The 14,789-nt window shown below is 42.4% G+C and overlaps 1 protein-coding gene across 1 annotated transcript in view; it reads left to right on the top strand.

Moving 5' to 3' along the window:
* Positions 1-13,034: 13,034 nt before the first annotated feature.
* Positions 13,035-14,789, top strand: part of HOMER2 (homer scaffold protein 2) — a 54,258-nt gene continuing 52,503 nt past the window's right edge. The window contains exons 1-2 of the mRNA XM_042039582.1: positions 13,035-13,039; positions 14,249-14,741. Of these exons, the coding sequence (XP_041895516.1) occupies positions 13,035-13,039; positions 14,249-14,741 (498 nt within the window). The remainder of the gene's footprint in view (positions 13,040-14,248; positions 14,742-14,789) is intronic.

Raw genomic sequence — 14,789 nt, 5'->3', positions numbered from 1 at the left:
CGAAGTCTTTGCAGTGCTGACTAATTTCCACAACACTTAAGCCAATGTTTTTTAAATGGTCTCTAGTGCTGTGTATAAGAAATGGGTTTTTTATAGGACCCTTCAGAAAGCAATGTTTTTTTACAAGCTCTGCTAGAGATTCTATTGCTCGCAGGCACTAGCAAAGCATAGAGACTGATAATCAGGTAGATCACTTGAAACAAAATAGCCCAGCAACAGCAATAGCAGCATCCAATTCTCCAAAAATATTAGAACAGAATAAGTGCCCTTTGTTTGATATAAACAGCAATAATTACAATCTACTCTCCTGTGTGACCTACAGCAGGTGTGTATTGTCACTTGCAGAATAGGAAACGATGACCTCAATCCAAACAGCATAATGCAAACACCGTAGCCTGGATAGCTAGTTCTAAGCCAAACAAATTGTCATTGAGGCTAAAAAATAATATCTTTTTGCTTAAGTTTTCCCCATATAATCCCTCTCCTACCGACTGCCCTTTTGTAATGGGCAGAAGTAAGTAGGATTTTATTTCTTCTCCAGACATGTTTCATTTTGATCACTGGATATTGCAGTTTCAGGTGTGTCTACAGAGGATTTCATGCATAAAGTTAATGAGATGATTCTTAATAAAAGGTACACACTTCTTTATTTTTGAGGCTCTAGTCTGCTGTTTCATGGGTGGCAGTTTTCATTAAAAGATCAAACTTAATATTAAACTTTTAATTATAGACTCAAGTCATCCATACAGTTAAGCATGTACATAATTTAGACATTATATATAAGTTCTGTTGAAGGCATGGGCCCCCTGTAATCCTTATAAGCAGTATCCTTCAGAAATTACAGTTTTGGTAAGGTGCTCTCATCAGCATATTTTGCATACAAAAACCCTTGCAGGGAATGGCAAACAATTACATACAGTATATATGTATACATTATGCTTTTGCTTTTGTTCTTTTTCATTACATGTATTTATGCCTGCTTTGGGTTATAACATCAAGAAGGAGGTCATGATCCAGGCAATATCCTAAGATCTCTTACAGATGTTATTCTGAAATTCAAACTGCATATAAAAAACCCCAAATGACAGATGATTTTTAAAGGAATAAAGGCACTCAAAAATTAGTGTTGTCACTGGGTAGACCTTTCAACACCCACTAAATGCCTCACATAGCACATACCTACAGACTAGGTGCCTGAGTACTTAAAAGGTCAAGCTCCAAGTGTTGTCAAGACAGAGAAATTGATAATCCACTCTTGCAATCTTTCTGCTCACTTCAAGGCTCTCTGAGTAATTAATGTGTTGTTTTTGTGTGAACACCATCTCATAATCAGCATCTCTGAAGTCTACTGCAGTGTGATAAAGCCTCGAAGGGTTTGCTTTTTTCCTGTGGATTTCATTATGTTAAATAATGTGCTGTTAGATTAAGTCTTATCTTCTAAATTTTAAACTAAGACTTTTTCCTTGTAGCCTATTGGAAATTAATTAAGCTTTTGTAGAATGGATCTTCCTGGCTGAACAAAGGAGTATGTGCTAAAACTAGCTAAGTCTTGTTTGCCTTGAAACAATGGAAAATGACAGTGGTTTTTATAGCTATTTAGCCTTGATAACTCTTGCTGTTCTGTCACAGGACTTTGTATTTGATATTTTGCCTACATCCCCAGCTTCTGGACTCATGTATTTTCATTATACTCAACTTTCATTTGAAAATTAATTTCTAGCCCTTCTTATTACAGACAGTTCTTGGGAAAGGAGGTAAATCTGCTCTACAGGATAACCAGCCAGAACCAAGGGGCAAAAGGAAAATATTGTTCAAATTTTATTTGTTTAAAATCTTATATATTTTGCAATTTTCTGTTTCTTTAAGACTGTGTTCATTGCTCTGTCTCAGTGGAGCTTGACAGCTGTCACACTTTAAACGAAAAGTCAGCATGTGTCTCTCTGAGTAGCAAGAGAAAAGGAGAACTACATAATGTTTTGTGCATTTCTGTATCTTTAAACAGGAGGAATTCTTTAGTGTTGATATCTACTTTGAGAAATCAGCTAAGAAACTAACATCACTTGTAATTGGGGCCTGTCAGATTGAGGGAATATTTGTCTACAAACGAATAAGCAGCAAAACCTCCATAGATGGTTATGGATCCTACTGGGGATTTTTAATAACAGAGTAATATATCAGAAGATGTTTTGGTGACAATTTCTCTTCAAAACTCTGATTTTTTCCTTAGTTTGCTGAAACTACTGGGTGGTTTCCTGCCAGCCAATTTCCCTCTCCCCCCGTTCTTTTTAAATGTCTCAGTTACTGTGTAACTGAAAGCCTGGTTTGTTTGTACAACGAAACCTGATTTCCCCAGGTAATTTATTCTAGGAAATGGTGATGTCTGGCACAGCTAGGGAGAGCAAGACTTTGTGTTCTGGCTACAGCAGGTACAAAGGGCATGCGTGGCAGCCTTGTTATTGATTACACATAAAGGAAAGCTGTGTTTCTGTGGGCACGAGAGGCTGTAAGACCACCAGGGGACATCTGAGCGATAATGAGCTCCAAGTGTTTGCTCAATCGTTCATTGCACTGAGAGATAGGTAAGCAGAGATACTCTTTAGCCAATCTGCAGAAATATTGGGGGTTGTGCTCTTTCTCTAGGACCTCCTGTGCTCAGAAGATGAGTTGTCATCATGGGGTTTTATTCCTTTGGCTGGAAAGGATTATTGCCTAGATGAACCTCACTTCAATAACAAGTAAGACGGAGATACAACAGCTGCTGCTGACAAATGCCTCTGAAGCCCGTGCAGCTCTTCTGTCAGATCTCTGCTTTGCCTTTGCTGTTATACTGTACGGTATCACTGAGCTTCAGAGTGTCTTCCACACACCTCCATATGGTGTTGTAAAGTGAAGTCCATAAAGGAACAGACTGTGTGTTTCTAACAACTTCACTAAACTTAATACAAGAAATGCTTCCTTCCCGTAACAATGACCTTTAAATGTTAACTGGCTAAAAAAATAACATTGTCCTTTTTTAAAAAGGGGAAAATGCAATTCCTGGTGCTCGATTGTGTTACAGAATAACAATTTTGGTGCCGTGGGGCCCAATTCCTTTGCATTAAGCTTACAACAGTGTAATGCTTGATTAGAAGGAATTTATTCCTAATTTATGCCAGTATGAAAGAAGGCCTTTAATTTTCCTAAGAGCTACTTCTGTTGTCTGTCTTTTAAAATCCACAGTCACATTAAACTATATTTCTAGCATATTTTTATTAAAATCTGACTGTCATTTTTATATATTTATATACATATATACAAACTAAAAATCACTACATTCTAGCTGCCTTCTTTTATTTTCGCCTTTAAAACTGACTAAGCCAGCTGTGCCCTTTGGGGTCTATAAGAATGAATCATTTTTATTATTTTTTTCTCTCTTAGACAGTAATTACAGGGTAGTATGCTGTCTCTGGTTTTTAATATTATGGTGCCATTTTAATCCAAGGTGCAACACCATTAACTTCAGCAGAGTTACACTAGCAATGAATTTGTCCCCAGGAGGCTTTTCCGAATGTTCGGTTCTTTCCTCGTGATTACCCAGAGGAATGGAGAAGAAGAAGGCAAGACAGAGGACCCTTTGATAGGAGGAATGTAGTTCAAAGCAAAGTCTTGTTTCTGCCATTCATGGTGCTCCATATGTTCCTCATTTGGGGTGGAGGTGGGTTAGACCCCGTGGGGCACACATGCTGGGGTTGGGGGGCAGGCAGAGGTTTTACACAGCACATCTGGTGCACAGGTTATGTTCTTTCCTAGATGTAGGTACTGTACAAATGGGAAGGAAAAAAAAAAAAAGAGAAAAAGTGGGAGGAATATTCAGATACTTTAAGTGTACTTACTTCTGTGGAGCTGCTTGAAAGTCAGAACATGGAGTAGCCAAACGCTTAGATATCAAACTCATCGTGATCGTCAGGCTGTCTCAACTCCAACTCAGATGCTTTTTAGATGTCAAGTAATTCTGCAAGTGGGGATGTGTGAATCAGTGCTACCATGGATTACCTATTGTTAAGACAGCTGCAAAATATAAAGAAGGTACTTGCAGAAGTTTCTAGCACTAGATTTTATTAATACTCAATTTTCTTTTACAGTTGGCTATTTAATTTTAGTTTTTCTCCTTTCTCTTGTCCATATCCAGTCTAAAACATTCAAATCCTCTGCAGTATGGAAACACCAACTTGTAAGTTAAATACAAATTGCTAGCACCCAGCTGAGTTTGGAAGGGGAATTTGGAGTATTTCCTCTTTGCTGTCAGGGAGCAGAGAGGGACAGGAGCCAACAGCATGGCTGGCAGGATAGGGGCCCATCCCACAGCCCCTGAGCAGGGCTGGCCAGGGTTGGCAGCCAACGGAGCTCAGAGGGGCAGACAAGTTCACGGGGGATGAGACAAGTCCAAGGCAAGGCAGAAATTCAGGTCAGCATGTGGGTCACTGCCCAGATGAACAGGCACAGCAGGGCTGGATCTGCAGCCCAGCAGAGCTGGGCAGGGACTGAGGGCCCCCATGCCTGGGGCAGGGGGGCCCAGGGCTGGTCGTGGCAATTAAGTGCTGTCAGTACATTCAGGGCCCTGACATGCACATCTGGTAGCAATTGCTGCTGTGTTTAAATCAGAAACTCAGATCCTTGCAAAGCCCAGGATCTAGCAGGGGGAAGTGGTTATGCCTTTCAGCAAAGGTCTAGCATTTCTCCTGGGTTGGACACTTGATGCAGTTTGCCTGTTGCACTCCAATCAGTTGCCTCGGATACAAAGTCAAATATTCAACCTCTAAAGAGGATGCCATGGTCTCCTGTTTTACTCCCAGAGTCTTCTTCTCGGAAGGGTGACATGCCCTGGGCACTGGAGCATTGCCCCGAAGCTCCCATGTTCGCTCTGAAGCCCAGGTCTGAAACCTGCTGGTAGATGTGCCACAAAGCCTCTGCTCCCACCCATCCTTCCGTGTGTGTGTGCAGTGTGTGAGCACATGCTCAGGTTCTGCTAAAGGCACTGAAATGGAACAGCATTTCAGGGGTTTGTTCCCTGTCTAGGCTGAGGTCAGTGGAACTGGTCTAAGTAATGCTCCCTCTATCATGCTAAACATGGCTCTTCCCAGATGGCTTTACCAAGAAGCTGTTAGCACAGGAATTGTTCTCCCTTCCTTCTCTTGTCTTTGCATGTAAGGAGAGTTCCTGAATGTTTCTTGCAGTTCCTCTTCAGTTTAGGGGCCATTAGAGAAAGCAAGGGCTGAACTATGGGCCAGCTTTGTACTAACTCAAATTTAGAGTGCCTTTTTAGTGTTAAGTAACTGCTTTTAGAAGTTGCAAACCAGAATTTTCCAGATACACCAATCGGCATTGAGACCACACTGTGCTCCAGTGAAATGAAGTATAAGTGAATTAGCTGAGCTGCACAGAAGCCTGCAGGATTTTGCAAAGCTGGACTGAGCAGTCTGCTCCCTGTTGGGAGCACTCCTCTGTCCATCCCTGCGTTGTGCCTTGTCCTGCACAAAGCCTGGAAACTCTTTGGACAGGGACTGTCTTTCCAGTTTGTGTCTGTGCTGTGTGGCAGCTGGTGCTTTTCTGGGGGTCTGGGTCAACACTGCTCCGAGCAGTAATAACTCTTTCTCCTGTTACTAAATTAGGACTTGAGATCATTCTTTCCAGCAAACAAGGGTTCCTAATCTTTCAGGAGATTATGTGTTAGCTGCCACCCCTCTGCACCCCCATCTGCCCTCCCAGGGAGCTGTGCCTCAGATGTTGAGGCACAGCATCCCTGCCTCCCTTAGTTCTGCTGTAGTTCCTTCTCTGTCTTTGCCCCAGATTCCTGCAGCAGTTTCCTCTCCTGGAACCTTTTCACAGTGCTGCTGTTCCTGCAGCCCTTCTCACCCTCCCTGTTTCAGGTCTCCCTTTCCTCCTTTCTTGAGTTGTAGCTGTTTCTTCCCGATCCCCACTCCACCTGCAGAGCTGCGCTGTGAGGGCAATCAGCTGCTTGGCATGGCAGTGCTCAGCTGAACTTTCTGATGCTGGTGGGGAACTAGTGCAGAAGATCTTGCTGACTACTCAACAGTCTAAACTTAAAAAAATAGAGATATTATCATGGAAAACACATATTTCTGATGGAGCTTCTGATGGAGGTTCATTAAAAACAAGCTCAGAAAATCTCACATATAAATGAAAACCACATAGTAGTTCTTGGTGATATGCTGAATATGATTGTTTCTTATTATGCTACGGCTGCTCATTTTAGGAATAATACACAGTTATTTTCTTGGCCTTAAATGGTAGTGTGGGGATATAACAAACCTCCCAAGTAAAAACTTTAATTAAAAAGCAAGCAGTAGCATCTGCAGCATATTGCAAGATAAGACTTCACTAACCTGAAAAACTAAGCACGATTCTAATTAAATCAGGAGAAAAAATGATGAACTAGATATACATTTTATTTAAGGATAGCAGTTATATAAGATATCAAAGATCTCATGGTTGCTATCTGATGGGAAATGTTGCTGCCAGATCTCACAGACTATTTCCAGGGAGTGAAATCCTTGTTCCACTGGTTCCAAGTACTGTTGTGATTTTGCATTCCGTGGGGTCAGGACTTTGCAGTGGCTCTCCGTTGGACATGGGAGCCCCGTTGGTGCTGTTGAAAGCTGCAGATGATCCAGCCAGGAAGCAATGTGTTCCCATGGCACAAGGAACCAACACACGGCATGTGCTGCCACTCTTCCAGTGAGGCACCAATACAAACTCCTGACTATTTATGGTTATTTAAGGTCCCAGCACACCTTTTGAAAATTAAATCTCTTAATCCCTCTATGCTGGCCAAGATCTATTTTAAGTTATGCCACTCAGCATTTCCTGTATTGTTCCAGATGGAGATAGTGTTGGCTATTGCATCTTGTTTCAAATTGCGTGCTGGGCTCCTCTGTTTTGGAACAGCTGATATTTTCCAGAAACACCGTGCTGCACTGATGTGTGAAGTGATCTCTGTGTATCCCTCCTTGTGTCACAGGAATGGAATGAGGATTAATCAATTATGATCAAATCATGATCCCAGTGAAGTCAAAAGAAGGGTTTCTTTCCATGGGTACTATGGGGGCCAGGGCTGGCTTCTGTGTGGATGCTGTTGCTTTGAGATGCCTGCATGTAAAAACAAAGGAAAATGCAAAGCATCACCTTGTTGAAGGTGTCTGTGTAGTGAGAATTCCTTTAGCTGGAGAGGAAAATGCATTTTAACAGCTGTTTCCTCAAGAGTTTAGTTACTTGTCACAGCAGGCGTTATTGTGCTCGAGGAAATTCTGGTCTGTTGAATGCGGCTTTAAGCATGTGGTGCTGGCTGGCATCTGTGGCTTTGCATGTCCTGTGCATTCAGAAGATGCTTTGTTATGCTTCCAGGGCTGGCTCTTGCTCTTTTCCCAGAACAGCTTATGCTGTGCAATTGTATCTCAAAGCCATGTTCTTAAATCCAGCAACAGTTCAGCTTTAAATACTGGAAAAACATTGAATACTGAACAACAATAGCTGCAGGCTCTTCTCTATGACCAAGTGTTAATTATTTTGGTCAAACAAACAGGACCTAAAAAAGAGCAATTCTGGCTAGATTTCTCAGAGACTGCAAAATATTTCTTGGTTAGATCTTCTGTCACGTGCCACTTATGATGTCACATTTAAAACTGTAAATCTATTTACAAGTTGGACAAATGATATCACTGAAAAACATTTTTGCAGGATCACCTAACTTCTTCCATGCAAATATAATAATAGTACATCTCTCGTACAAATATAGGAAAGAGTGGTCATGAACTATTTTGGGAAAAGGGTACTCACCAGATGAACATAGAGTATTCAGTCAGACACAGAGGAACAGAAGAACAGTAATAAATATTATTAAAGGTGGGTATGGATGAAGATTAGCTTATTCCTGCAGGAAAACTATCAAATTAAACTTAGAAAAATGTTGGTACATTCACAACATAAATCATGTGCTCTTCTGCAAAGAAACAGTAAATGAGAAATAGAGGATATGTGTCATCCATACTTTGTAGTGTTGACTTCATTTTCTCAAGTATGTAGAAAAGGTTTTGATGTGTGTATATTAATATTTCTCTGTTGGCTAAAGACTCAATCAAAACAAAACACAGCCTGAAAGGTGAAAAGCTCAACTTTTTTTTTCAGAGAATGGTGAAAAATATAGCTTTTGTGGTGACAGATAGTTTTCTTCACAAATGAAAGCTACCCCTGTCTGTGAAAAACACCCATAGCTGATGTCCTGGGCCCTGCCAGCTTCCAGTCTCTGAGCCAGGTCTGGCTTCTCTGAAGTCAAGGTATTTTCCACGATTGGAGGAGAAAAACCTTGTGTTGTGGGGCTACTTGTGTCTTTATGAACTCAAGTGAATTGTTTGGGGTAGTCATCACTACACCTCAACCACCAGGTTTTGTAAGTAGGCTTGAAATCCCACATGGCTTCATTCCCACCTGGCACTGTTGGTGCTGTTCAGTCCTTTGAGAATTCCTCCAGGCAAAGGATCCTGATACCTCAGCCCACAAGGAAATAGCTAAGCCTCTGGGCATTCCTGTAAATGAATCAGACCTCTGGTGTGCCCAGGGAAATATCTTCCCTTTCCAGTCGGGCAAGCAAGGAGCTTATTACGGGTTAAAGTCCACTGATGAGTGAGTCCCAAAAAACCACAAAGAATGAGGTATTTTGCACCAGCCTGAGGTGTGAATTCCCACAAGCAGCCAAGGCAAGCACTTCTGGAAAACTAAAATGCTCTGAAATGGCTGGCCCCAGCCTCTCTATCCCTATAGTGTTTCCGTGAGAGAGACAGGGGGAAGACAGTGACGAGGGACCTGGGGTATAAATGATGAGGTAGCTGGGGGATAAAGAGCTGCTTACTGACACACACAGGGCCCTGGGAGAAGGGCAGGGGGAAACAGGGTGACTTGGAGAAGGACAGGCTGAAAAAAGAAAAAAACACATTTCTCATTACAGTCTCCAGGAACATCCCACATTTCCTTCTCATTCCCTCCCCTGGCTCCCACTGCTCTGCCCTCCAGAGCAGCTGCAATGAGCCTGGGGAATCTTTTCCATCTCCCCTCCTCTTTCTGCCCCCGTGCAGCAGGACCCCCTTGCCCAGCTCAGGACCCACACCAGACACTGCTGATGTCCTGGAGAGCCTGACACAGCCAGCACAGAGCAGTGGGCTGATTAGGAAGGCAGCCTTGAAAATGCCACTCCATGGTTGCTTGGAAATGAAATCCAACTTTAGTATTATTTTTGAGCTTAGATTTTTGAATCCAAAATTCCATGTGACGGAAGAGATGGGTATTTAAACAGATGTCTGCAATTTCTTTAAAAAATAGAGATTGAGTTACAGATGGTAGAAAGGGCCTGAGAATTAAAAACTCCCAAGCTACAAGAAAATTTACATGTGAGCAAAATGTTTTGCTGAAATGTATGGTCATACAATTCTGCATGTTTGAAAATTAAGCTTTTTTCACCAAAAATGTGAATATCTTTTCCCTTCTCTATTATCTGCTTCTCTGCTGCAGCCTTGGCTGTCACCATCATTGTGACAGCCAAGTCGCAATACGAGGGTCCTGTTTCTAACAGACAAGACATACAGTTCTTTCCTTCTCCTTTCTCTTGTATAATTTGGCCTGCCAGGACCAACAATTTTGATCTGAATTAGTTTAAAAGAAAACTAATCTTCCCTATTTGCATAATCAGTGCCTGATTGCTCGAACTTCCATTTTATAAAATGCAAATAAAAGGAATTTTATGATATAAGCCTGGAAGGAAACCAGAGTCAAAATCTGTATTTGCAGATGAAATGGAACCTTTTTTCCTTCTTTGGGGATTTAAAAAGAAAACTCCCAAAATAAATTTTGAGTGAAAAAGCTGATAACTTCTGAAGTGCCATATGAAATGCAAAGCACTGCATATTGGAAGGGAAAAATTGAACATATTTGGTACAGTTTTGAGGAGCAAGTCAGGATCCATCTCATCATCTGGGAGACCTGTGCATGCCTGTGAGCAGCTTTATGAAGATCTTCACTCATGCATGTGTGCTCAAAAAAGCAGGATTTGTGTGCATACAAAACAAGAAAATAGACTCAAATACAAGCTGTAAGGACACTTACATGCAGCACTCCTCACCTACTCTGCAGAGTCCCAGTCTGTCCACTGCCAAACAAGTTTAGCAGAGCAGCAAGACCCACTACATACAGAAAAAAGCTGTCAGGTTGTGACCAACCTTATTTCCTTTACAATGGAGTCGACATAATCAAAGTGTCTACGTGAGTGAAACATGAAGAAGGAGAATTGGGATTATCTGTTTGTCTCACCTGCTAAGTACAAAGAAATAGGTCTGGTAAGGGAACAAGGTTTGATCCAAGTGTGGGACCACCTCTGCGAATGTTCAGGATCAGTGTGCACTCCCAGATGTGTCCCAAACTGGATTTCTAGCAGACCAAAGTACAAAGGATGCCTAGAGGATCTGTCCTATTGTGTATTAATGCTGACAGATGCTCTCTGACTATGCCAGTGGTCAGCATCTTACACTCCATCTTACAATTTTGTAGCCTTCAACACCTTGCTGGGTACTCACATTCAGGCTGGAGTCCTGTGGTGGCTGTAGGGCATTGTTCTGGTTTTGCTGGCTTTCTTTATGTGTCCATGCCTTGTGTCTCTATGATCTTATTTGAAATTATTTTTGGTTGGCTGCATTTGTCTTTATTGAGAGGGCAACATATACCACAGTGTGACAACGACAGCTCTTCCATTTACATAAACATCTGCTTTGACCTGGTACTTGCATATTTCACAGGACAACTCTTTAAAAAGAGAGGTAGAAACTGGGCATGAACCTTCTATGACTCCAGTTAGACAGGTGCTTCCTGGCACTAAGTAATTATAAGAATAAACTGCGAAGGATAATAAGAGAATGTGCAACCTATTTTAAAGTAGATTGACAAATTGCTTTTAAATTACTTTCTCCCTTTTTTTTGCTTTTAAAGACAGAAATGAATCCTATTATTTTGGCTTATTTCTGAAGGAGACTGGAGAGGAAAACTGGTTTTTTCTTCGAAATCAGATGTCTCGCTGGAGGACTTGCTGAAGGTCTCACGTTTATTGTGAGCTCTGACATTTTAATTGAAAGGACAAGAGTGTTCATTATTTTAAGCAAATAGATCTTTTGTCCTAATTATTTATTAGATATCAGATTAAGTAGGTTTTAAAAACAAATACTGTAAATCAGAGTGTTTTCAACAAAATTACTTTAAATCCTTTCTTTTCTCTGTTTCTCACCTTTAACATTTTATATCCAGTGATATTATAATTACATTAGTTCTCCATTTGTCAGGAGATTTTAAAAACTAATTCTCTGTTTCAAATGTAAAAATCAAGAGTTCCCCCAAGCTTATTTTGGTTAAACTCCTGGATAACATTTAAAGCTAGAAAATGGTTGGTTATTCGTCAAAGGGGTAAAAAAAAAAGGGAAATGGCACAGTTCTGTTGGAGTAAAAAAAATGCAGATTTCAGCAGTCTACTTGGAAAAAAGAGAAAATCACAGTACTGAATATTTTATTTAATACTCTCTGCCGTGGGAAATAGGGAGAAAACTACCTTGAAGTATTATAGTTTAAAAAGACTGAACAGCAGGTTTTCTGCAATAAAATTATATCTAAAATAAAATAGAGTGGCAGAAGACAACAATAGTGAAAGCCAAACAAAAGGAGAGAACAGAAACACTGAGAGAGAGGAAGAGCCCAGTGAGCTCTTTGCTTTTCAGAATGCTGGGTACATACTCCCGATTGTTAGATCAGCTTGCTGAAAAGGATATTCACCCTGTATCTAGGAATCAAAAATTTCTATCTTTAGGAGGCCTGTGGGAATAGGAGAAATTTCTCATCTAAAGAAGTTAGATCCATTTACAGAATGTGGATATTTTTATTGCTCAGCTTGAATCCTACCAAGGGATCCTGTGCCTTCAGTATTTTGAGTGTTCCTAAGCGTGCCCCAGCAATAAGGGCACACTTGCGAATACTAAATGAGGACTGAATTACCATCCTGCACACATCCTGCGTCTGAGCCAGCTCGGAAATGAAAGATCACGTCACATATGAAGCTTGAGAACTGATTAATTTTGATAGCATATTTATAGTTCTCATTTCCAGAGAACTGAAAATACCTTAAACAACTGGAATGCTAAATTATACAAAAATAATGTAAATCAATGGGAACTATACACAAATTAGGACACGGTGGAGAGGTTCAAGATGGAACTGTCTGTAGAGAAATTGCTTAATTCAACATTGATAGTGTTAAATGGTTTGCATGAGATCTGGGCCTCACTCAAATCCATGGGACTTTTACCATTGACTTAAAGTGAGGACAGGGCTTCATCCTGTTTTTGGCAGAGACAGGAGGACCACAACAGTGTGCCACACTTCAGAAGGAGGAGTATCTCATCCATTTGAAGAATAGTGGGAATTTCAGATGAAGGGAATGCACTTACAGAAACCCAAATATGAGCAGAAAACTGGGTTAGCTTGCTGTCTACCAGGGAAAATATCTCAGGGTACTGGAGAAATGGGACTAAAACCCTGTCTCTCCCAGAAGACAGTTCTGCAAAGAGCATGAATGAAGTGGGAAGACCTTATGAACAAAAGCAATATACAAAATTTTGTATCATGTGAATTTCACAGCCAATTATGCTTCCATAAACTTAAGCTTTATTTTTATAACTGGGGCTGAAAACACAGTCTTGAATGCAAGATTGGAAAAGATTAAAAAATTAGAAAATGCTAAGGCAACTGCAGTTCCAATTTCCAATTCTCATCTAATCCTGACACACACAGTGAGTGCATTACCCCATTTTGATCCAATTCCATTAGATGCCTGTTAGTCACATGCAGCACTGGTTCATAAAACACAGCTCTTGGATACTCACCAAAACGAGCTAATTAATCAGACAGGACCAAGACAATTTCTCTCTGATGAATGGAGTATGTAATTTAACGAAATGAGGTAAATGGTGTAAAAACAGTGTTATAAAATGCTCAGATTCATGGTGAGTTTTTTCCACATGATTTCTAGGCTGCTGTTTTTCCCCTCAGAGATTATTACCCCTCACTGTTTCCCCTAGAGGAGAGGAATGGTCACATCAAAGCAATATTCAAGGATGCAGGTCATCATGAAGACGAAAGGATTGTCACTTTTGCCGTGGCTATCTCAGAGGAAATGGAACCTCACCTTCAGCTGGCAGAACAGGACATAGGAACTTTTGACATCAGTGATTAGGTAAAGGAGTTAAGTCTCCTTCAACATCCACAGTAACCATCTGACCGTGGTAAAGAGAGCAGATACACGGGAGAGGTGTCATCCCATAGCCTTGTGAAAATGTCTGTGTAATTCACCCTGCTCCTTTTCCCCCCCAATGACATAGACTTTATTTGAGTGTATGGGATTGAAATTCTATTTTGGTGTTCCAGACATAAGGAAATAGTTGTCTGTCAGAAAGGGAGACAGTTCCATTGTCCATAGCTGGAAGGTGTTTGGTTGCTGGCGAAGTTTTCCTTTGAGGATTCCCATGAGGTCCCGAGGTAATAGTGGGGACACCCCCAGTCATTACACACAAAGTTAAAGCAAGCAAACATAAAGCCTTTCCCACAACTTCTCTAAACTTTCTTGGAAAAAAAGGATAAATCAACATGAGATTTAAAAAAAAAAAAAAGGATGAAAAGAATCACTCTTGATGGCAGAGTATTAATTATAACTTTGTGTGGGTGAAGTTAAAAGCCCGTCTTACATGTGAATTGGGCGTCTTTTCTCCACGAAAGTGTGTCTGTGTACACAGTCCTATGAACACCCGAACGAGCAGGTCCACGGCGCTGCTATGGATTTGTGTCCTGTGATTGCCGGTCAGATGCCAGCGTCACCCTCGTGGCTGGGTAACCATGACACGGCTCTTCCACACTAATCCAATTTTTCCTTCCCTGGTTAGGAATCGTCCCTCTTTTTATTTTCACGAAACCTACATAATTTTGGGACCCTATGTGGCACAGATTTGCAGCGGGGCTGAGAAGGGCCAAAGGAGATTCAGTCTTCCCGACGGGATTCACGCTTCTGGGCAGAGCAGCCGGGTGCTGGGTGGGTGCGGCCCCTGACCTGGGCTGCGGGGCTGGGTCTGCCAGGGCCAGTGGCCAAACAGGGCTGATACGGCCCCGTGGCTCGCAGGCTCCGCACTCCCGGCGGGAACGCGGATTCGGAGCGTGAAAAGACGCGGGGAGGGCGTGACAGTGGGAGAGAATCGCCCGCTCGTGTTTCACCGGGCATCCCTCGGCGCGGCATCGCCTCCAGTCGGAAGCGCATTCCCGGGATCCGCGCTCGGAGCGCGTCGTGCCCGCGCCGCGGAGCGGGGGCTGCCGGCGGGGCGCTCCCGGTGCGGGACAGCCGGTCCCGGACAGCCGGTCCCGGACAGCCGGTCCCCGGGGTGGCCTCACCCCTCTCGCCGTTCAGGCTCCCCGGCCGCGGGCGGGGCCGCGTGGGGACACCCCCACAACTTCACCCGAAGTTTTCTTGCCGCCTCGTCTCCGTTCCGCAGGTCGCCGGCCCCCGGCGAGGGCACCGCGGGGAAGAGATCCCGCAGCCTCCCGCCGCGGCTCCTCGCTGCCCGCCGGGGCACAACCCGCCCACCGCCGGCGGCCGGGGGGCTGGGCCGGGGGGGGGGGTGAGGTTTTTTTTTTTTTTTTTTTTTTTTTTTTTTTTTTTTTTTTTT

This window comes from Corvus kubaryi, unplaced genomic scaffold (genome assembly GCF_017639235.1).
Source record: "Corvus kubaryi isolate FWS band 111438036 unplaced genomic scaffold, C.kubaryi_AGA036_p1.0 37394, whole genome shotgun sequence".
Lineage (NCBI taxonomy): Eukaryota > Metazoa > Chordata > Aves > Passeriformes > Corvidae > Corvus > Corvus kubaryi.
Note: the sequence above shows the minus strand (reverse complement) of the source record. Positions and strands in the feature narration are given on the sequence as shown.